A 25,278-nucleotide genomic window follows, 5' to 3' on the forward strand; every position below is an offset into this window, starting at 1 on the left:
AAAACAATGCACTTTAATTCCCTAATGAAAAGCCTAATAAAATTGCACTTTTATTTCCCATAATAAAAAGCCAAACAATGCTTTTTTCCTTGTGAAAAGCCTAATATCAATGCACTTTTATTTCCCCTATTAAAATGCCTGACAATGTTCGTTTATTTCCCTAATGAAAAGCATAATACAATTGCACTTTTATTTCCCCTATTAAAAAGCCTAACAATGCCTCTTTTATATAACTTGTTGAAAGCCTAATAGCAATGCAAATCCATTTCCTCTATGAAAAGCATAAAAACAATTTAATTTCTCATCTAACAGAAACGGAAAAAACAACCTATAAAAACAAGAAAGAATAAAGAATTTTACACTTGTAATTAAAACACCTTACTCATGTCGAATAACGATGAAAAGTGTGTGTGTGTTTGTGTGATTTGGATTTTTTAACGTAGCTTTAACTTTTCAGTCATCACTACGATGTCTGCAGTGTGGCAGTTTATAGTGATGTCTATCACTGGAGCATCATGCAGACATGTAGCATGATGTCCCACCCAGTCACATTATCCTGACACCAGGCCGACCAGTCCAAACACCAACCTCTTAATGCTGAGCGCGAAGCGAGGCAGCTGTTAGTACCATTTTTGTCAAGTCTTTGGTATGACTCGGCCGGGGGTCGAAACCACGACCTCCCGCATCCGAGGCGGACGCTCTAACCACTAGGCCACCGGAGCGGTGTTGATGAAAATGTAAAAGAAAACACGTTAAACAATAGGAAAGGAAAGAAAGCTCCGGAAATAAATTAAAAGGTGACATCAAATGATGAAGATTGACTTTAAAAAAAGACGATACAAGTATACATGTCGGAACAGAAAGGCTTGACAAATATCTGGTTACATAAATAAACTTTATTTCAAACAAAATGTTAAACTGAAGGTCTCCACAACCTGACAAAGCCTTCTTTAATAAAATATATAAAACAAGCTGTTAGTAATTTCCATTCAGCAAGTGATCAGATTAAATTTGTAAGTTAATTAGCTATTCGACCACAGTTTGATGGCAAAATAAGTTTTATTGGTACCAGAAAAAAGCGTAGTAGATACGCACATGCCTAACTAACGACACATTACCACTGAACCCTGATCATAAGCTTTTTGATTTGGATGTTAAGGTCTGTGACATTACAAAAAAAAATGACAATTCAAAATTTTACAGATTGCCATAGCTCTAAGATGAGGAGTTTTCAGGAAGGACAAAGTCGTTCAAAAGACGCAGTTTTGTACTTCAGAAACTAAATAAAATGCCAAATCGAGCATTATTCAACCAACAGAATGGTGTACATGTATTTGAATTCCATTTTTCGAGTCTAGGAAAAACGTAAATTACACCCCAAAATGTATAATTCGGCGAATGTGCTAAGAAGTAATTGGAGGGACATAAGTGGAATTTCTTCGAGATGTGAGAGACATCAACGACTATCATCTCATAAGAAACTTCGATATAGCAGTCCTATAACATTTGATAACGTCGTCGGTTATATCGTTGGTTCTGATATTAACAGGGGTCATGGGTCATCTTCCTTGGGTTGGATATGTGCATAGGTCACGGGTTTTATCCCTGGGTGTGATATGGACATGGCATAGGTGGTCATCCATCTGAGATCATAGTTTCTTCTGGTTCTCTGACAACTTGAACCAAAAATGATTATATAATCCTATCACCTGAGCTTCATAATCCTATCACCTGAGCTGCATAATCCTATCACCTGAGCTGCATAATCCATCATCCGAGCTGCCAGCTGATAGTGTAAGTTTCAAGAATATGAAAAGTTCGAATCAACTAGATTTTAAAAGGTTATTTGGAATTTACACGTGGCATGTGGGTTCACGTTTGCTTAGAGTTGACCAGTCCGAGTTATGTGAACCTCTTGATCACACATAAAACTAGCTGATGCAATGTTTTTCTTCTATCTTTCTGGCACCTGAGTGTGTAAGGAAACAGAAAACATAACTCTTTAACAAATCCATCCACACAGCCGCGTAGATACCGCCCATGCAACGTCCGCTACTGCCTCAAATTCATTTTAAACAGTCTATTTATTCGGCGGTGCCCTAGAATGAATATATATATATATATATATATATATATATATATATATATATATATATATATATATATATATATATATATATTGTTACACGCACACGGGTATTTACTTGACCGAGCGGTTGTCAAACCCTGGCGCGATTCTCGCTAGAAGTCATAAGTTTCCCCGACTTTCCAAAGACTTCCATACAACCTCAGTTGTAAATCAGAAAGCCCGACGTGTCCATTCTATACCTAAATTTTCCTCTAATTAATGCAAGACCACAGAAAAACCAAACTGTCAACTATCCATCAACCGTACATCTGCGTGTTTTGGCTTCATTATGTTTCCGTACCACCAACCGTTCACGCCTTAGAACCTATGTGAGCACTCCCTAACAATGGGAACTATTTTAACTCCGCCACCTTAGGCCAGTCAATGTATGCTTTCCAGGCACATTTCGCCGATATAACTGCACCATATTCGGCCGCATGGCGATATAAACGGTCTCTGCCAAGTCCCTTTTTATTTATGCCCTTGTGTAATTTACCGGTTTAATACCGTAAGTGCTGTCCTTGCAGGCACGCTACCAATGTATACCACTAGCTTTTAATATGTACTATTTTACTCCAGGGACAGTCATTCGGTTCTGGTCGGAATTCACTACTAGTGAACCAGGACATCATGGAAACACACTAACACTTCACTCCGTGACGTTTGCTCCTATTGATTAGCTCATTAGTTCGGGCCAGGAATATTTCCATGGCGCCAAATTCCAATAATCAAACAAGTAATCACACAAATCTAAGAATTGCTTAAAACGGGGCACTACAACCACGTGCACATACTCTAAATTTACTACAATATATATATATATATATATATATATATATATATATATATATATATATATATATATATATATATATATATATATATATATTTTTTTTTTTGGGGGGGCAGACTTTTTTGCTCTGCCACTGCGTCTATATGAACTCTAAGCTCGCCATTGTTTTGTGGTCGAATTGCTATATGAAATTGTTTGCTGGAGAAGTAACAAATAGTCGGAGGATTCTGCGTGCTTCCGCAAACATTGGCACACAGCAAAATACGTATTATCGTTATTCTTACAAGATCAAGAACGAGCAAAATAAATTAGGGGACGTCCATTAATAATGTCAACAATTTTTGGGCAATTTTTTACCCCCCTACCACCCCCTTGTCAACAACTGTCAAACTTTCAGTGAACCCCCTAATAAAATTTTACCCCCCCCCCAAACTAACAATATTTTTTACGGCTGGCTTTTATGCTAAAAATTAAATTATGGAAATTAAAAGGTCTACAAATAAATTTTAATACATTATTTTAAACTTGTTTAACATATTTCAAATTGACTATAACACTTTGAATTCATGAAAAAATCGAGAGTTATATTCTAGCTTACTAGACTTCCTTGGCAAGAGCTTAACCGGTTTAGGATTAAACTGGTTGGCTGTTGACGAGCGAGCGTGTGCCATACCAACGCACCGACTAATTTCCTATTTTTTGATTTATTAAATTTATTGTAAAAAATAACATTGTTGACGTCAATTTATCTTGAACTCCGCCCTCCCCTATGTCAACAATTGTCAAACTTCTTCAAACCCCTTCCCCCTATTTTGTTGACATAATTAATGGACGACCCCTTATATACCAACCAAATATATACAAAAAGGAGATTTAACACGTAAAACTGTGTACTCAAGTAGTACACGAACTTTCGATGTTTGAGTACAGCTGATGTCACAAGATTGCATGACGTCAAATCAGCCCGAGCATGAGAGAATGCCTCCATATGGATAATCGGTCTACTTAACTTTTTAAGAAATAGATTCAACGACTTCAAAACTTTAAACGACTTTAAAAATTAACGAATTTAGTTGTTCTTCACCATATCGTCATAAATACGTCTATACGCACGGTGATTTATATTAGTATACAACTTGTCCCGATAATAACCACCTGCCCAATACTGTATCGTAAGTTTCTGTATTTTTCTGATGCACACTGGACAATTCGTTGTCACTCAGCGTTAAGATCTGCTTGTATATGCTGGTCAGTTTGTAACGTCGCTCACTGCCAGAATGCCTGCAGGTCATTATGCTGTTAGATTTATTGGCTGAATTTGTTGAAATGTCATAATATGGTAAGATGGCAATAAAACTGACAATCTCTTAAATCTGCACACGATCACAAAGATAGTCATCATTACACCAAAATTCAGGATTGAACAGCTTATGTATTCAGCCATATAGTGACATACAAATTATGAGTGCAAATATTGAAATTAATGTAGAGGAAAGCGATAGTTTATATGAAGATGAATTGACACAAATCACTATGGATACGAGCATAACAAGAAAATTACTAAGGATAGGATGGTCGAATCGCAAACCACGAAACAGATCACAGTGACTTAGTTTTCACTGATGCATGCAATACACCTGTTGAAACGTTTACTTATCAAGTCACAGTATTTGAGAAAATGACCTAAATGCAATCCCCAACCCCAGCTTGACCGGCCGACCGATATCATACAGAATCAACCCATAAGCCGAAATGGTTTCAAAATGACGAGTCAACAAACAGCACAATGACAAGATGAATGACTCTTATAAACTTTATACACAAAATTAAATGGATTATTATAACAAAGATTAACAAAGTGACCTTGCATTTCACCTTGTTTAATACGCAGGCAAAACTGTATTGAAGTAATATAAAGAGAAGATAAATCGTCACACGAATGTACATATAATAGGTCTGGTTTGGTTTAGTGTTTTACGCACAGCAACAGAGGGAAATCATTGGTATTAATGAGGCAACTGGAACAATGCACATTAGATAACAAAACACCATGGTAGCTGATCCAAGGATATGTTGTTCTTGTTGTTCTAGGGTTTAACGCCATTTTTCAGCACAAGATAGGCTATACATGGCGGCCAGTATAACTGGTGGAGGAAGAACCCTGGAAAACCCACCGACCCACGAGAAGCTACTGGCAGGCTTTCCCACTTATCCACGCTAGCCGAGCCTTGGACTCGAACTCACGCAGACAGAGGTGAGATGGCAGTGATCCGGAACGGTGAGCGCTTTAGACCACTCGGCCACTCGGGGCCCCTCCAAGGATATGATTCGAACCTGCATTCTTTCCGTCGCATGGCCGGTATACTAACAACTGAGCTACAGCGGTCTCCTGAACACAGAATAGACTAACGAACTCAAAACCATATGTACAGACGTCACCAAGTGACAACTTTATAAAAACGATAAGTTTTTCTCTGAGTAAATGTATAAATATTGCTCTAGCAATCAACAAAGTAAGGCACGCATGGTGAATATAAACGCATGGTGAATATAAATGATGAAGCACGTATACATTTTCTAGAGAATGTTAATAACAAAAGCTCAGCTGTAACACTTTAATGAAGCCATACCTTATATATTCGCTTATAAATCGAAGCAAACCACAAACAACACAGATCCTGATCTTCCGTAGCACAAAGCTACTGGAGATAAGACTCCATGTTGTTTTTTGTACGGATTATTCCTAACAGCACAGACCCAGATCTGGCAGCGTATTATGCGAAGACATATGTGGGTTTGTGCAGTTTGTAGTTGGACTTGATTTATAAGCGAGGATCTACTTTATATTGTAATTTGTATATTACGTGCCGAGCTGACTCCGTTTGAACACAGTAGAATCGGCTGACTTTGCATCCATGTCAATTTAGCAAATTAGCGATTTGAACCTTTCATGGACCATTTGTAACTCATGATGGCGAAATGAAAGCCATGACTGCTGAGTAATTTAACATATCTGCGATACAGATGATAACACTAATTTGCCAAGTTTAATCAAAAAAGTAATTTTTGTTTTAATTTCTCTGGTTCACAATATACTAAACGGCTTGATGCTTTAACCTCTGACCTTTAATCCAAGATGACAAGAGACCAATTATCATACTTTTTGGAGGCATTTTGCAGAGGTCTCCCCAAACCAAGTTTGATCAAAATCCATTTGTACTTGTTAGAGTTACCATATCCACAGACACAGGATACAGTTAGTTCATATCTAGTTATAACCGTTAATACTTAACAGTGTTCACTATCGAATTAATATACATTCTTATTCATGCGATGTAATCATATGCAACTCTTTGACAAGATCGAGAATTTGCTTTGTCATAGATTTCGCATCTTGTAAAAAAAAAAGAAGTTCCTTTTGGCCTCCAACAGAAGGTTAGGGAGGGTAAATAAATGCAATCAAACTGATTGGAGATATACTAAGATGCAACGTTTTACCTAAGTTTTAAGCTGTGTTCACAAGCTCCAATTAAAAGCTCAAGACATCATCTTTGCATCTGAATAAAGGATCACTCTGAAACTTATCAAAGATGTATTTGGGATATTCTAGCATACCAAGTAATGAATTACTTTCATTATCGTCTTCATGAACAAACATAAGTGCAAAAATCAAAATCGTGTTCTTGAACTTATCATCACTATTAAGACCGATTATAGAAATGGTTCGATATACTGCCGAAACAGACCTGCATGCCAAGGTGGTCAAAATTCATTTGCATTTATAGAAATTATCGTGTTCACAATAAACTGAAGGAAAAAAACTAAGAAGAAAAAAAAACTACCAGTCTTTGATGGAAATATAACACAATAAACCTTGCTTGGTTCACTAGTGAACTCTTATCTCCACAGCTTATGGATTGATCTCTACTTTCGCGAACTGATATAACTTAATATGAAAACAAAAGAATTAATTTTACGCATCTGATGCTACATATGAGAATAAATCACGTGATAAAAAGGCGAAAGGCATCAGATGCCAACAGCAGTGCAAAAAGCTCACCTTAAAGGCATGTCTAGTTTCCGAGTCTTAGAGACTTCTTTGGAAATAATTTACTATCGGGAATGTTATGTCAGAATCACATTGTACGTTCTAACTTGCAGTTTTCTGTAATGATATTAACTTCTGACAAAACTGTATTATAAAATCTCTCAGTCTGCATATTGCTTTCGTGCAGTAAACTAGTTTGGACGAAACACTATAGCGGTCACTGATTATCTTCTAGGAGTTTTCTTTGTGGCTATAAGCTATTTAATCATCGTGATGGGCGTAGGTTCGCATATGTCTGTCAAGATCCTTTGGCCAAGCAAAAGACATCCCACAAAGATTACAAACAAAAGGCTTGACATTTGAGTGTCTAGTAGTTCGGTGATACTTGAGGTCATCCCCGCGAAAAAAGGACTGTCCACAAATTTGACACTTGTAAGGGCGCTCGCCGGTATGATATCTAATATGGCGCTCTCTATTCGGTTTTGCCGTGAATACCTTCCCACAGTATTCGCATATGAAGCGTCTGTGGATATTGCTACCATGCGTGTCGAAAGAATCAAAGTCCGTGAAGGTCTCTTCGCAAACTTCGCAAGTAAATGGTCCTTTACTTCTGAACAAGACTTCTGGTGTGATAACACGCTCAAACCCAGGCGAACGTACCTTCAAATTAATCTTCATGGAGTTTTTACCTCTTCTTTCATTACCCAGTATCTGAGAAGTATATATACTCATAGCTGTTTCAGTATTCTCGGTGCATAACTGTTCCATTTCTTCAGCTAATTTGCTTCTCCCGGAAGAACCAGGAGTGTCAAATTCATCGCTGTTTTTGTCCATCGCGGGATCATCAGTGTACGAATCCATCTCCTCTACATCAGATAATACTTCCTGCTTTACACTGTTAACCATGTCATCTACAGACGCTGACGAAGGGCTATTCTTTGTATCATGCAAAGCATCAGGTTCCTCTACAGGGGCTCCGTCATTTACTACTACGTTTTCTGAAGAGGCGTCCTCCACTATGCCTGTTTGTGGTCTGTGCCATCCCCTGTAACCTTCAGTATTAACAGAGTCATTCTCAGAAGATGTTGAATCCTTGAAAGCTGCAAGATTGGGTATTCCCTCCTGGCTATTGATCTGTTCTTTAGGACTTATCCCCAGTTCCTTGTTACTGATTTGTTTTACCGAGGATTGCAGAGCATTTATATCGACCTGATTATTTTCGTGTGCCTTGGTGATGTGATCTTGTAGCTGATCTTCAGATCCGAATCCCTGTTGGCACTCTGTGCACCAGTACTGCATGTTATCATCATCTTCTACATCCTTTTGCTGGTCTTGAGAAGATGTGTTATGTATGACCATATGCTGCTTCAGATTGCTTTGCCATTTGAAGCCTTTTTGACAGACTGAGCAAGTGTGAACTTTCCCCTGAACATGTGAGTGTTCATGCCGTACAAACTGCTCATACTTTGCTAAAACCGTTCCACAAAAGCAGCAAATGTATGAATCAAAAGATGAATCTAGCTTATGTCTCTTGAGATGAGCCGTGTATATGAATGGGTCGGTAAAAGATTCACTGCATGTTCTGCAAGAATAGGTCCGCGAGGAGTCGTGGGTTATAAGGTGTTTGTGATACATAAGAGAACTGGTTCCTGTGAAGTCGCAATGGTCACATCGGAAATGCTTTAGCTCTGGATGTGATTTTTTATGTTGTTGAAAACTCCCCGAATCACTGAAGCCCTCGCCACATTGTGGGCAGACATGAAGCAGTTTCGAAAAATGTTCTCTTCTCATGTGCGTACGTATACACGTTCGGTCCATGTATCCTTTGCCGCACAAGTTACATCTATAGGGTTTATCAAAATTATGACGCAAGATGTGTCTTTTGACGTCGTCCTTTCTTGAGAAACTTTCTGGGCACTTTGGGCATTTGTATGGCTTGAATCCAGTGTGTAGTCGCATATGTCTTTTCATGTTATTTCTGCAAGTGAAGGTATTGCAACATATATTACAGGTAAAGGTTGAATGTATTAGTAGATTGTGTTTTTCAAAGGCAGCAACTGATGGTAGGCACTCATCACATCGCTTGCATGCGAATTTTCTATCGTTGCTCGTCACAGAATTACTTTCGACCGGTACTTTTTTTGTCAAAAAGGCCCCTTGCACAGCACTACTACAGCGCTGTGGTACATATGAAAGACTTCTTTGCGTGTTTGGTCTCTGTACAGAAGAATATGACTCCATGCTGTGACACCGCCGTTCTGGGGGTTTGAGTCGCCGTACTAAAGAAAAGCTCTCCACTGTACATTCATTCAGTGAAGGTTCATTACTTTGTGCAATAGATTCCGAGTTTGAAACTTGTCCATTGACTTCTGCATGTTCTGATTCCTCTTCATCTATTGTATCCAGCTCGTCATCACCACTGCTGAGACTAAGAAGTTCGTCTTCCAAGAGATCTTCGTCAGGTAGGGTCTCCGAGCTAACCTGACTTCCGAAGCCACTCTCCCATGACCTGCTGGGCTTATAGTGAACGTTTGGAATAGTGGGATCGCCTCCTTTTTTCAAATCGCTGTTTCGTCCTTGAAAAGGGTTTTGCTTCTGAAACTGTTCATGGACCTTGATGACAATCTGCTGGGCCTCATTTTCAAGCGAGATGCAAACGATTCCATCGATTTCCAAGCTGCTGTTGTAGGAGACAGTTTCTTTGCATAGCGTTAGAATGGACTGCTTCAAAAGGCGAGCAACAAGGTCCTTCTCCTTCGCTGACATCTTCAGCTAGAAATTACAATATCAGAACCGGCTCGAAGTTCTACATCTGAAAAAGAGAGATTAAAGCAGTAATTAAAATGAATATGCATCAATGTCTAAGCCACGTAATGCATCTTTCAACGCGGCTATTCATTAGAATAATAAACAACATTCAAATAACTTTGTGTTTCTGTAAATTGTATGAGACATTTTACGTAAGAATTCGATACGAGTGCTTACTCTAATTCAACATTTGCTCCTCCAGGAAAAAGTTATAATTCAAATGTTCGTACAAGATATTGCAAATTAAAATTCAAATTATTCGAATGTTATAATGCATGCGACCTGAGCAGTCAGTTTAGTTCACCAGTGAAGGAGATTTCGATTGGTGGGGGACGTCCTCAATTTCAGGGATTTAACTTTTAACGATAACTGAAACTGCTACTGCGGCACCTCGCAAAGACAATTCAAAGTTTCGGAAATAATTACCTCTCACGTGCCTTTATTTTTCTCATGTTAGTAGCTGTAAACTTGCTTTATTAAGATATTCGGTTAATAAAGGTGATTGTTCAAAATGTTTAGCGATGACATAAGTGTTGAGTAGTTTTGTAATATACAGGCATTTTCCTGAAGACACGTGCAGTTCCAGTCAGCGCTATTTTGTCTCTCTACGAAGACTGAGTAACCTTGAAGCCGTCTGTATGTAAGAAAGCTTCTCAGGAGCTTCTTGTGTGTCGGAAGCTCTTCCTGGGGTCTTGCCGGGTATTTCTTCCACCAGATATACTGGTCGCCATGTATACATATCATGTGCTGAAAAATGGCGTTATACCCCGCAAAAACAAAAACAACACGAGTCCTAGAGGGGCTGAAACTGGGGGGGGGGGGGGAGAGAGAGAATTTACAATAATTTAAGATAATACCATTTCTCCCTTTTAACCGTCGAGTGTTTAAACCAGCTCTTTCGTTCTTCAACAATAATAAAGTTTCAAATTAGCTGCTGTACTGAATGCCATCTTGGCTCCATTTCATTTAGGACAGAGTGGACATCATTAGAAGGCTTTTAGTGAAAAACGAAGACGCATGTTGTAATGATTATCATTCAAGGGGTGTAGTGACAACACGAGTTTTAAGACAGGTGTTACAGCAGCCATATTGAATACGCGACTGGCAATTTTGTTTCCATTTAGGACCAGTTAAGTATCATGAGAAATCTATTGCTGAAAATGCCATGTTGACATAACTATCCATTTGGAATGAAGCACAGATCACCATATTTTGAGATTTCAAGTACCACTGACCAGTAGCGATAGAAAGACTTTTAAGATGGATGTTGTGGCGGCCATACTGGAGGTTAGATCGGTACCATTTTCATTCATATCGAACTGGACATCATAAAAAGTGTTTGAGTGGAAACTCCAAGTTAACATGAACATCCATTCTGATGTTGTTAAGCGCCAGAACGAGATTTTCAAGATAGCTGTCTTGGCGGTCATACTGGATATCAAATCGGAACGATATACATCTAGTGCCTCAGGTGATTACAAACGTAAAATTTCAAGGTAGGTCCACACCACTCCACTCCTCGAGAAGATATTTTACTGACATAATCTCCCCACGGCTACGTCTTGAATCATATTTGTGGTATCAATCAATGTTATGTTGACATGAATTGTTTTCCGGTTACACCCATTTTTATATATATACAAATGATCTACAACAGTGTCATCTGCATTTTCCTTGCACTATAATAACAAAACAACTTTATTTTGCATGGTTTGTCCAAGGTTCCACGAAATTCACAACTTAGTATATGACCTGGAAATTAAGTTTCGGACTTACTGGTACAGGACCAGAGCCCAAAATACCAGGTTCGCACAAGCAAAGGAGCGGTCCAACAGCCAAGTTTGGCGTGCAAATATTTACTCCAGCGCATTAACCTAAACAAAGGACAGGACAAATAACAAAATTAATGAAAAATCTAATTTCAACATTTACTTTACTGCTTATTTAAGCATGAATCACATAAATATTTTACTAAATTTAACATTTTGAAATGTTCTAATCACGTGATCATAACTTTGATTGGTGGATAGTGATCATACCTTTGATTGGTGGATCCTCTTTGAATCTCAGTGCTGAAGTTAACTAAAACTTCATGTATAATCTCTCAAAATCAGATAAAAATATCAAAAAGCCATTTTCCATTCAAACTTTGTTCAGTGAAACGGACGGAAAAACCTGTAGTCAATTTATATATACAGTCGATGGCCCCAAAAGTAACAAATCAAGTGACAGAGTCCGAATTTCCTCTTACCTTTCCATCCCACTTGAGGTATTTTGGCATTTTTACTGCAACCAAAGCAGACAAAATGGTGGGAAAGTTGAACTCGGACTACTTGGCTGATTGTTTACCTTCTGTTGAACTTTGCCTTGGCCAGTTGATTATATTTGTCAAGTGCCGTGCTTTCTCAGAAGGCAACTTGTGTCTTATGCCTTCGGGGTTGGTCAAACTACCGAATAGTCTCATCAGGACAGAAATCGACTAGTTCTGGTCCCTCTGACATGGTGAATAAATGGATGTGCATTGAGCTTTGTAACCAGGCAACCAGGGTATTGTTAATCGAGAAGGGTGCTTTACCTTACCATCAATAGCCTTACTGGTGCAAGTAATATGCTCTTTGCTTGTTTCACGTACTAATGGACAAGTTATACAATTTGACGTGGCTCTGAATATGGCACTTGTACGATTAGCTGACTCTGGGTATACCGTATATACTGAACGAAACATAAACTACCTCTTTTAATTATACAAAAGCATGGAGGGGCATAGTGGTCTAAAGCGCTCTCCGTTACGGACCACTGCCATCTCACCGGTCTGCGTGGGTTCTAGTCTAGGATTCGGCTAATGTGGGTATGCGAAAAAGCTTGCCAGTAGCTTTTCGTGGGTCGGTGGTTCTTCCTGGGGTTTTCCCGGGTTCTTCCTCCACCATTAATACTGGCCGCCATGCATAGCTTATCGTGTGCTGAAAATGGCGTTAAACCCGAAAACAACGACTAAACGCATGGACAAGTCTTTTCCCATTGATTCTTGAAAGTCCAAACAAGTTTAATTTTATCGTAATTTCCGTCCTTTTCGGACCAGGAATGTTTGAAGCCCTTTAGTATAACACGTTTTTGTAGCAGACAAATTCCATGTCGTTGATTATTGCCTTGCGTCTGTAAATCCACACTTCAACGAACTTTTATCTATGCTAGAACATACGGTGAACCTACAAAACGGATGCTTAGTTTTATCTATGGTTGAGAAAAGACAAACGTTTGACTGACGAAGATCTAGCTTAGACTGCTGACCAGCGTTATTGCATGCTCAACTGGCAGATTTTCAGCAGTATTTTAAACCACCAGTCTTCAACTATCGAGCGACTACTGCTTGCACCAGTGCACTTTTATGACGCTTTTAAGATGTTTTAAGGCTTAAACAAACGTATTTTCTTTAATGTTTAATAAAACAAATAAGAAATATTAAAGGTTTGAAGAACTAGTACTGCTTATATATTACCGGTCCCAGTCCTCAGACGACAGTAACCTTCAGGTCCCGTTAGTAACATGCACTATATAGAGTTAAAAAATCCTCGTAAGTGGGGTCAGTTATCTATTCGTATTTAAATATTTGTTATCAAGAAGTACGAGGAGCTTGTTACATGTTTTATAACATTTCATACTGCATTATTTTACATAAATGCAATTATATACATTTAAAATTATATCTCAGAAGCCTTTAAAAAGCATGACAGGAACACGCCTAATAATAGAAACTTTGTATCTAATGCTGACCTAGTAACTGACCTTGATTCAAAATCAGTAGGAGTTGAAGTACATGTAAAGGACTTTTTATAAAACTTTTTTTTATTTCTTTCCCAGAGTAAAATTTATTGGTTTTGGTCAAGGCTATACTGGCAGTACGTGATTTTAGGCATAAAACTTCAATCTTGTTCTATAATTAAAAAACAAGATCACGTGACCCTCATATGGGAATCTGTTTTGCGACTTGAATTAGTGTATAACTGTTTTCAATAGAGAATTTTTTAAACCACTGACACTAAAAGTGTTTCGTTTTGATCAGTTTGCGTTGAATTTTTAATTTTTCTTCAAATTATTTGAATTCCAAGAGATTATTTTCACTGGAAATACATATCCTCTAAATGAATTCTTGGACAAGGACAGTTATCGAAAATTTACACGGAATTAAAATGCTGGAATATTATTTTCTGTGATTCAACACAAAGTTTTTGTCACATCAGTACGACGCTGACCACAGCATACGTCATCGTCTTCCATTTTGGACTTCATCGGGATTCGAACTCAGTTTCATTTGGACATTTTATTACTAAGACTCCTATTTTTTAATTCTTGGATTATTTTTGGATTTGATTCCTAGAACCGTAAGTTCTTTTTGTCATTTTTACCTTTTTTTCTGCGGAAGTAAATTATTTGTTAAATTTTACAAAGTTTGTTGTTTTCACTATTTTCTTGTTACTGTTTAAAAAAGCCTAAACGTAACAGTAGTAAGTAGATTTCTATGCCTTAACATTACTGTTTCTTACTGGTACCATGTGGATTTAAATACTTTAACAAGAGGTGTGCGGTATTACAGGTATATCTGTTTACCACGGTATTTTTTTCTGATGGTACGTATCACGGTATATTGTCATATTACCGGTTCGACGATATTTTCCATTAGTAAGGAATGTAAGGAATAATCTTATTACGAATTTAATGATATAAATAATGATGTAATTTTTTATTTAGTTGCGAATGTCAAGTACATCTATTCCTTTGTTAGACTGCGATTCATCTATGTATTTTCAGGAAAGCAGTTTTCTGTTTTGAATTTTACGTAACTTCGCAAGTCTACTAAATATTATCTCGTTCGTTGAACATGTTTGTTTCATGTTTACTGGCCATCTCTGATAAATATCTTGCCCCTGTGTTGGCATCACACTCAATGTTTACCTACCGATTATATCAACAGTGTAGCTAGTCAAGTGTAGGCCACAGTGTGAACACTTCCTATTTTAGTATCAGCACAATGTCTTTCACATGGTTGTCAACAATAAGCGTAATCATCCAACCTGAGTTGGATAAATTAAACACTTTTGAAATTAAAACGTATACAACAATTAACACACACACTCACGGTACTGATCATTTCATTTTTGGGGTGGCGGGTGGGGGTGGAGGCTGCGATATTCTTTAGAGCTATTTTGTTTAAATCTCAAGATAATTAGTTTCTTTCAAATAATATAGGAGATATAATATTATATTATTTAGCTAGATCTTTTTCAAGCTTTTGACAGACGATTTATTAAATTTTCAAGGCTTCTGTCCCAAAACATTAAATTGTTGATCCCTAATGCGGCATACCGTGGCATGTATCGCGATATGTTCCGTGGATTTAGTACTGGAGTGCAAAATTGTTCGTGGTACCCTGCTCTAGCCGTAACACTGCTGTTTTTCAGCGATAACAAGTGGATTGCAATGCCTACGCACTACACGCATAGGCGGTTTTTAATTCTCCATGTAGTCTGAGAAAGACATGGATAAAAACCCAACAAACAGTCCTGTTTGATTCCGGATATGTGACGGAATCCGATTTTATCTTTAGCATAACTGCAAAATGTTCATACAAATGGTGAAATAATCTACCCACATTTTTGTTACTTTTTAGGAACAGTCGGTAAAAACTATACCGAACAGTGGGGAATTAAGTTTCCCAAATTTCAAGTCTAATACCCACAAATTCTATTCATTCAAACAATCTTTATATTCTCCGTATTGTAACTGACACGCATGTACTATGTCTATACAATTATTATCTTTTTTCATGCATTGGGGTTGAACACACTCCTATTCAGTAGCAAGTGAATCATGTATCCCCAAATAAAACAAAACAAAGCTAAATGTACAAATTTATAAAATTCATAAAATAAAAAGTTAAATGTTTTACATAAGCTGCATTCTTTTAAAAGAAGCAAGACCATCTCAGCTGGAACTTCATGCGAGGTGCGTTCCAGGGCAAAAAGTATGCTTCCATTCGCCTCGACAGGATGACGCTTCTGGCTTATTCTACATCCACGAATTCGACGGGAAGCACACTAAGCTGGTCTTACTAAAATGATGGACTGAAATCTAATTAAACTGATTTTTTTTCTTCAAATATGGTCATTTGCCACCTAAAACCCTTTCTCTTCAGTGGACTTGGTGGTTAGAGCGCTGGACTCGTGGATTGAGGATCATAATATTTCCCATAGCAGCACCAACCGGATACCCTGTGCGTTTCTCTGGGCAAGTAGTTTTACTGCCATCTGCACAAAATAGTCTTCGATGTTCTGAGATAACGTTAAACATCAAGCAACCAATCAATAAATCATACATAAAAAGGGTCCCTCGAAGGTACTGGCCCTATACTGACAGAAAAGAACTTCCATGATTTCAAGATATGACCTTCCGTTTAACTGCGGAATGTTACAACCATCTCTGATAGTCTTCGTTGATACTATCGTTTTTAAATAAGGTGATTTGATGGATATAATTGACGTTAACTAGGCATCATTTTCAATGATGACCAACAAGATCATGAGAAATCTTCTGGTGGAAACTCCATGTTGATATGACTGACTTTTGGAGAAACAACAATCAAAATATTTTACAGTAGGATGCCGCAGTGGCCATAATCGCTCTCCGACTGGCACCATTTCTAATTTGTAATACCTAGGCATCTTAAAAAGTCTTTTGCTGAAAGCAGAATGTCAATATGATCAGCCATTTAGGAGAAGTGAGGATAGAAAGCTATGGTGATTAGTCATATCAGACGCTGGATCGTCACCATTTTGATTTACGATCAATAAGACATGATATCAAGTTTTTCAGTGAAAAGCGCTCTCTGGTAAGACATTTAAATGGGGACAACATTTTTTTCAAGATGGCCACTCTTGCCTGCGTACTGAATGTCTGAACGGCACAATTAGGACCAACCAGACATCATTAGAAATTCTTTAATAAAAGCTCCATGTTGACACAACATCCATTAAGAATGAAGTATTAATATTTTCAAGATGGCCGCTGTTTTGGCCATACTGAACATCGTACTGACATAATTTTCGCTAAAGTTTGTGACTTTGAAGGGTTTTGTGCCATTTTTCAGCAAATGGCCAGTATATTTGGTGGAGGAAGAACACATGAAACCCAGAGAAGAACCACACACACATGGGAAAAAACTGGCAAGCTTTCTCAGATGCCCACGTTGTCCAACCGAGACTCGAACTCACTCAGACAGAGGTGAGATGTCAGTTATCTGTGAAGATGAGCGCTTTAGACCACTCGGCCACCCGGGACCCGTGTCTGAAATGAAATCTTTTACTTTTGAATTTGCTCGTACAAGTCTAATTGTACGTGATGAAAACAATTCTGAAGAAGATCAAAATCAATGCGGAAAAGAGTGTCTTAAAGAACACGGTCAAAAGAACGACTCATAATACTGTATACAATATTAGAATTTGTTATATCCTCTTCTGCAACCTTCTACCAGTCATGTTTGCCCACCTTAATCCCATGTTTAAGTTCCCCGGGTCGGTGCTCTTCGATCATTGTCTTCCCGGGGTTAAATTTGACAATATCTATATATAAGACGATGACCACTGTACGAACTGAATTTTACTTCTCTTCCACATTTGCATATAAATGTCCAATCATCGACAATTAAATCTACAAAGTAGAAGACTAGGAAGCCCGCGTCTGTTATATTTACATCGTTTATACTTTTGTGAAGGTTTTTTCTGACCTCTGTTCTATTTCTTCTTTTTTTCTAATTGTCGAGAACTAGACTAAATCATTTATTATCACTGACTGTTTTCAAATTGTAAAAACTAGTGTAGAATCTGACTGGCATTAAAATGCTGTGTAGTGATCTTCGAATCTTTGAGCGATACAGTAGTACTGTCAGCAGAGAGTATATATGTATACCTACATAGCACGAAGTTGTGGTATTTATAGCACTGTACCTTCAGTGGTATTTATAGCATTGCACTTCAGTGGTATTTATAGCATTGCATCTTCAGTGGTATTTATAGCATTGCACCTTCAATGGTATTTATAGCATTGCATCTTCAGTGGTATTTATAGAATTGTACCTTCATTGATATTTATAGCATTGTACCTTCAGTGGTATTAACATTGTACCTTCAGTGGTATTTATAGCATTACACCTTCAGTGGTATTTGCAGCATTGTACCTTCAGTGGTATTTATAGCACTGTACATTCAGTGGTATTTATATAATAGGACCTTCAGTGGTATTTATAGCATTGCATCTTCAGTGGTATTTATAGCATTGTACCTTCAATGGTATTTAAGGCATTGTACCTTTATTGATATTTATAGCATTGCGCCTTCATTGGTATTTATAGCATTGTACATTCAGTGGAATTTATGGCATTGTTATCTTCAGTGGTATTTACAGCATTGCACCTTCAGTGGTATTTATAGCATTACACCTTCAGTGGGGGGTCCCGAGTGGCCGAGTGGTCTAAAGCGCTCTCCGTCACGGATCACTGCCATCTCACCTCTGTCTGCGTGGGTTCGAGTCTCGGGCTCGGCCAATGTGGATATGTGAGAAAGCTTACCGGTAGCTTCTCGTGGGTCGGTGGTTCTTTCTGGGGTTTTCCCGGGTTCTTCCTCCACCATTAATACTGGCCGCCATGTATAGCCTATCTTGTGCTGAAAAATGGCGTTAAACCCTTTAACAACAACAACAACAACCTTCAGTGGTATTTACAGCATTGTACCTTCAGTGGTATTTATAGCACTGCACCTTCAGTTTAGGGCAAACGAATCGCATCTAACAGAAATGTAAGTGCTAGAAATGTTAGATTACTGAATTGATATACATGTCCCAGGTATTATTAGAATTCACAATAACTCCTCATCAAACGGACGTTATGCATTATCTTGCTCGGCATATTTTTGACAATATCAACATTTACTATCAAATATGGAGATGGTGAAAAGAAACTAAAATCAAATTTAAAGTTTAAAATTTAACACTGGAAAACTTTTTATTATTGAAACAAAACTGAAATAAAACAGCGGAGCAATTCTTCAAATTTGAGGATATACTCTGCATTTCATAAGATAAATCAAGGCGCTTTTAAGTTAAATTAAGGATTTTATGACAGCATTTTAATATAAGATACCGATCGAATGTCCTGCGGAAAAAAAATCATCCTTTCCAAGAAAGTAGCCAGAAAGACATTAAAAACCACAATCTGGGTAATAAAGTTTGAGATATTTAGTGATACCGTGGCAAGCTAGTTATCAAGTTTTATAAATTGTCTTGACAAGTAAAAGAATCCTTATAGAGTGCACAGTACAAATTTTAAATGAATTTACAATGACGCTATAATTCGGTGTCTCTGGATTTTTACTTTATACTTCACTAGCGTTGTAATACTATATGCAGGTAATACGAGATCTCTCAACCACCGATTCGACACAAGTCATTTTCACGATTACGTAATCTGACCATCTACGTGTCCGTTATGTTGGGGGATCTTTATTTTGAGTATTTAAGTTCGCGGTTTGTATCAAACACTAAATTTTCGAAAATATTACTCCACGAATATAAGTGAATCCACATAAGATTCAACTTAAAGGCAGATATCTCGAAGCCTTATAACTCGAAGGAAAATGTTAAGACTTAATGCATGCAACGTCTTTTGTACGGCTTCAAGCAACAAATACCATTTGCACTCGACGGTTCAGATGATGGTGTGCAGAAGGAGAAAACGAGCACCCGGAAGTAAAGAACAAAGCTACCTTGGGAGAAATATCACTTACTTTACAACATACCAGACCTCAAGAGTCAACTAGACACCAAAGCAGTGGTAAGAATGCGGAATACGATGCATCACTATGGTAATCGAAAATTGACCTACACCCCAAATCTAACCAAGGTGCCAAAACTGATGTAAGTACACATGGACGGACGAAGCTAACACGATAAGCAATACCATTATCCTTATGGGGCATACAATGTACACAAAAGAAAACAGTGATCACAATGACACAGAATAGACAGGCAACCCAATTTACTCGAAAAAGGAAACAAATGTAATCAATACAAATTACTCTTTTAAAGCATAAAAACAACTGAACTTGCATTCATTATTCGTAACTTGAATCAAGCACAACCATATTTCCGCAAAGTTATGGCTAAACACTGTACTCTCTCTCTCTCTCTCTCTCTCTCTCCAGATTCTTACACACACACACACACACACACAATAGAACAATGAGACACAACAACAGGCATCTCTCTCCCGATTCTTACACACACACACACACACACACACACACACACACAATAGAACAATGAGACACAATAACAGGCACACAAGTATTACGACGTTTGTGAAAAACGATAACGTCATTTTAATATATCTTCAAAGTGGACCAGAATTATACGTGGAAGAAACACCTACATCGATGCCTTGAACACGACGGGGGGGGGGGGATCATGCGTATTGATATGCAGCTGGTTATCATTGATACAGTCAAAAACGAAACCTGAAAACTGCAGATGGCCTCAATCGAAGACTGTTGATATCATGACCCTGGGGAAATACTAAATGAAAAAGACCCCTCACACATTTTATTATATTTGGTGGCATTACCGACTTTAAACCAAATATTCATCATAATGCGTAAAGGGCTACTTCCGTAAAAATTTGTTCTAAAACACAAACAACACATTAACATTTTAATGGGAGCCGCGGAATCTCATCTGGTCGAGCGTTAGACTCGTAATCGAAGGGTCGCCGGTTTGATATCCGCCCAGGATAGCCTGGGATGGCTGCCTCTGTGTTTCTTTGAGAAACACTCCACCTAACACCAACTACCATGGCAAGATATAACCAACACTGTCTTAAAATGACGTTAACCAAACAAACAAAAAAAAAACAGAAAAAAGACAAAGACTAACACTTTAAAGATAAGTCACGAAGGTATCCGACTGGGCTTCACAAGTAATTAATCCTTTTTAACACATTTTAATAATGCTATTTGAAACTGAATGCTTAAAATGGTATCTGGTCATCATTGTGAACCTCGCTGGTAAAGTAGTCGCAAAGTATGAGAAGTTTCAAGATCGAAACCCACAATATATATTATCTTTCATCGTCAAAACGTTATCATTTTGCGAGAATCAAGTTTAGTTATTTTGCCTTTTTATCTGGAAACATGAATCACATAGGCTTTTCTGTGCAATGCATCTTACAATTTACAAATACCGAGAAGAAAAAAACTTGCGATAAAATAACAGTTCCTTATTTTGTCGTGTGATAATAAAATATATGCAGAATTATAACAGGGTCAGGGACGCCAACAGAATTCCTGGGGTGTGGGTGGGGTAAACATGTAGTGGTCAGCTGTTACGTTTTACCGGTGTAAGCTAAAACATGTTTATAGGTGACTGGGGGTGGGGGTGGGGCAGTGCCCCTATGTGCGGACACACATGAACAGGTTCCAAGCGATTGCATGCATGCTCAGGTAGCTGAGCTGAGCTATAAATGGACGAAACCCGTCCGTTTATTCGAGTTTTTATACAAAGGGCTATTTTGGAGGACCATTACTCGTCGAAACATATTTTGTCTTTTGCTGGAGTGCTAATAACCAAGATGATAAACATTCCTGGAATTCTACATTATCACGTCTTCTACATACTGATCCAAAACCTCTCTGATTTATCTACCTACCCCTCTCTATAAAGTTACGTTTTCTGGGTGAAAATGGGTTTTATATGCTAAACCATATATATATATATATATATATATATATATATATATATATATATATATATATATATATATATATATAGAGAGAGAGAGAGAGAGAGAGAGAGAGAGAGTAAGGTTTCTGTATGTGTGTTTAAGTGAGTACTATCCAACAGTACAACCAATATGTTCGCAACCGATAACACTACATAAAACAGCTAAATTTCGTTTGTGGGTATTATCTGTCAGGCTTTCCGGACATGAGAATTTTCGTCACAACTGAAATTTATGGATAGATTTTTGTATATATTTTTGTTTTGTTTTACATAAAAGCGACAAAAGGTCCGAAGGTCTGTATACGGTACAAGAAACATGAAGAAGGCACTAGCAAACACCCTCTGGCGGATGTGCTAAATCGTCTGCATTTTCCTGCACCATGTCCATGAACAACCACTGAGGCACTGTATGGGAAACTGTCAGGGATTTGTAATCTGTAGGTAACTTCCATTCGCTCCAATCACAATAGCACTTTATGGATCTTAATGCCTGGGAAGGTCAGACGGGTACAATTTCACATCTAACTTCCGAATGTTCCAAGTGACAGGACTAAATAATTTTCTTTTAAAATTAAAAATCTACTCGTTCTCTCATCCTGACCAGTGGAGGGTGAATGGACAGTAAAAACGGCTATGGCCCGTTCTCAAACTATTGCTGTAACCTGACCTTCACCCAGGTCCAAAGGTTAGCTTCGTATTATTTCATCACGAGGTTAACGAAATAAGAGCAAATGAAGACAACTTCAAATTATAATTACTTTAAAACAACTTTTGTTGTGACTTTCACTGACCGCAAGGTCATAGTAGTCATAAAAATGAATTGACTTAGTTTCTTAAATTAAATCTTCATCCAAGTATGAATACAAATTCATTAAGGAGTTTAGGAAAGATTAAACAGATGGAAAACGCTTAACTAAAACCGAAACGCAAATTTCCTACTAGTATAAACAAGGTTGTTGCTGTTGTTGTTGTTGTTGGGTTTAACGCCATTTTTCAGCACAAGATAGGCTATACATGGCGGCCAGTATAACTGGTGGAGGAAGAACCCTGGAAAACCCCGGGAAGAACCACCGACCCACGAGAAGCTACTGGCAGGCTTTCTCACGTACCCACGCTTGCCGAGCCTGAGACTCGAACTCACGCAGACAGAGGTGAGATGGCAGTGATCCATAACAGTAAGATCTTTAGACCACTCGGGGCCCCCACAAACAAGGTCAAATGAGCAAGCACATGTTAAAGTGAATTGACACTGCTTCAAAAACACTGATCCCAAGCATGAAAAAGAGCCACCAAGAAATCTCGAAAATATAAGCAAAATGAAATAAACCTTACCATTAATGCAAAATGTATATCATTATAATATTCATCCCAGTGTGAAAGGGGAAATACAATCATTCGCAGAATGATCTGTTTCAACGTTGTATTGATTCATGCAAGAATGAGCAAAATACACGATGGGGTTTTGGGAATATGCGAAGAACATTAACCCAAACCAAAGAAACTGTGTTGACGCCGCCGCCTGAAAATTGTCTGCTACTATATGCCTCACTTTCCCACTAACGTGGGGTCAACAAAAACAGAAACAAGGTATAGTCACATTATGGTATTCTGTCGAACAGAACCAGCAGCAAATATCAATCATACTTCTGATTTGAATCTCTTAGAACTGGCTCTTTCAGAGAGAGAGAGAGAGAGAGAGAGAGATACACAGAGATTAGAGCATTCCTGTTTTAAAAGTTTCATAGTTATTTTAGGTTTGGAGCATAATTATCAAACTACCTAACAAGGGAGAATGAATGTGAAAGAAAACTGAAAAAGCGAGAGAACTGACAATGAAAATTACTGAAGGACAATGAGAATTTCTGGCACACAATGTTTCAACAATATTCGTTCATGTCTATTATAACAATCTATCATGTCTACTATACCTGTAAAACATGTCTATTATAACTATCTAAAACGATGTATAGGGTGTGTGTATGTTAACAAGAGTATATCCCTTGTTACTACAAAATTTGCACAACTATACGCAGTTGGGTGAGGCATGTGTGTGTGCGTATATGTGTGTGTGCGTACGTGCACGTGTGTGTGTGGAGAGAGAGAGAGAGGATGCACATCCATAAAGAAATCTGGTCAAGTACATAAGCAAAAATACTGCATCAAAACAGATCGTTTAAACTGTAAAAATTGTAAGTAGTAGTGGTGACGGTAGTGTTTTTATTTTCTAAAAATTATATAGCTAAACGAGAGAAAGAAAAAATGTTTATTAGTTCCATTGGTCGGGCACAAAAGCAATGCAACGCAAATTAAAAACAAAACTATAAAGTGAAAAAGTCAATTACAATCACACATCATTGAACCTGGCATCCTGTAATCATTAATTTTCACTGACCATTTCTATTGCACATCTTTTCCCTTTTTTTTCCTTTAAACGTTAACTGTAATAACATAGGCATTACATAACATGCGGTCCTTTAAAAAGAATGGAAAGAAAGAAAAATGACAGAAATGAAACCCGTAAGATAGGAAAGTTATTCTACGCTTTTTCCCCATTATTTTGTTTTTACTACCATGTAATAATTTTAAACAAATTATTCAGTTTTTATCCTGAAAATATCATAAAATAATCATACACGGCAATAAAATATGTGATGTATAAGGATTACACCCCTTACAGAACCTCTTTAGTACTAGACAGGAAATGTATCACGTGGTCTCTCCTGTATATCCACAACACTGTATACACTTGGAACGAATTCCTTGTACAGGCTCTACAACATGACATGTCCGACTTAAATAATCTCTAACATTCCCTTCAACATAAACAAGAAATCATTAATGATAAGGCAAAAACCTGCATGTAAATCTAGATCATAATCCGCCAACCTGAATCCGCTTTCCAAACAGACTATTTTCCATGTGCGACTCGTAATCCATGACCTGGAAATGACCCAGCACACCTAGACTAAGCTTGTATTCGGGCCTAATAACACTATTATGGCCATTTATTCCCCAAATCCTGATTTCAAGCAGATAAAAACACCGTATGATGTATTTATATACAGGCAAGTGCAGGACAATACGAGGAAGAAAATAGTCGACAGAGTTTCGCTTGGAAAAATACATCCTACGTTACAGTGTCGGGAAATTACTCCAGAAGGTTATACGTCTAGTGTGAACAACCGGAGTGTGCATATGTCATAAATAAGTTCACAATGTAAAAGTAGTTATGTTGATTGCATCAAATCATGATGACAAAGCTTAAAACAATTACGACAACTTACCTAGCATACAGGTGCTCCTAAGGTCAATTCCCTAGTCTAAGCTGCGAGCGGTTTCCGGGAACATAACTCATAATAAACAAATCCGACAATTATAACCGACCTTTATCCTTGCTGGTTTACGGACGAAAATATAAACGGAACGAAAGACACGGTGATAGCATTTCCAGCAATTTTCTAAACCGCAGTATTCGTTTTAATTAAATAAATGAGCCTCTCTGGTTTGAAAAGAAAAGAAAGTTAGAAGATGAAATACAGTTTAAATAACATGAATTAAATTTGATTTCCTCTAAATAGCTCACGTGGAATATGGTTAAGATAAATAAATGCAAAACGGTGTAATCAATGAACTACGTACCATCACAAGTGAAGGCAAGTGAAAGTAACATTATAATCTAAG

General features: G+C 37.7%; 1 protein-coding gene across 1 annotated transcript; it reads right to left on the bottom strand.

Annotated features, from left to right (window-relative positions):
• Positions 1 to 878: 878 nt before the first annotated feature.
• On the bottom strand, positions 879 to 24,968 carry LOC149798294 (uncharacterized). Its single transcript, XM_089963439.1, has 2 exons — positions 24,882 to 24,968; positions 879 to 9,781 (listed from the first exon to the last, which is right to left on the bottom strand). Exon 2 carries the CDS (start codon positions 9,733 to 9,735, stop codon positions 7,231 to 7,233), a length of 2,505 nt encoding a protein of 834 aa, XP_089819565.1. The 5' UTR covers positions 9,736 to 9,781; positions 24,882 to 24,968; the 3' UTR covers positions 879 to 7,230.
• Positions 24,969 to 25,278: the final 310 nt, after the last annotated feature.

This window comes from Sinohyriopsis cumingii, chromosome 6 (genome assembly GCF_028554795.1).
Source record: "Sinohyriopsis cumingii isolate HCF-2022 chromosome 6, ASM2855479v2, whole genome shotgun sequence".
Taxonomy (NCBI): Eukaryota; Metazoa; Mollusca; class Bivalvia; order Unionida; family Unionidae; genus Sinohyriopsis; species Sinohyriopsis cumingii.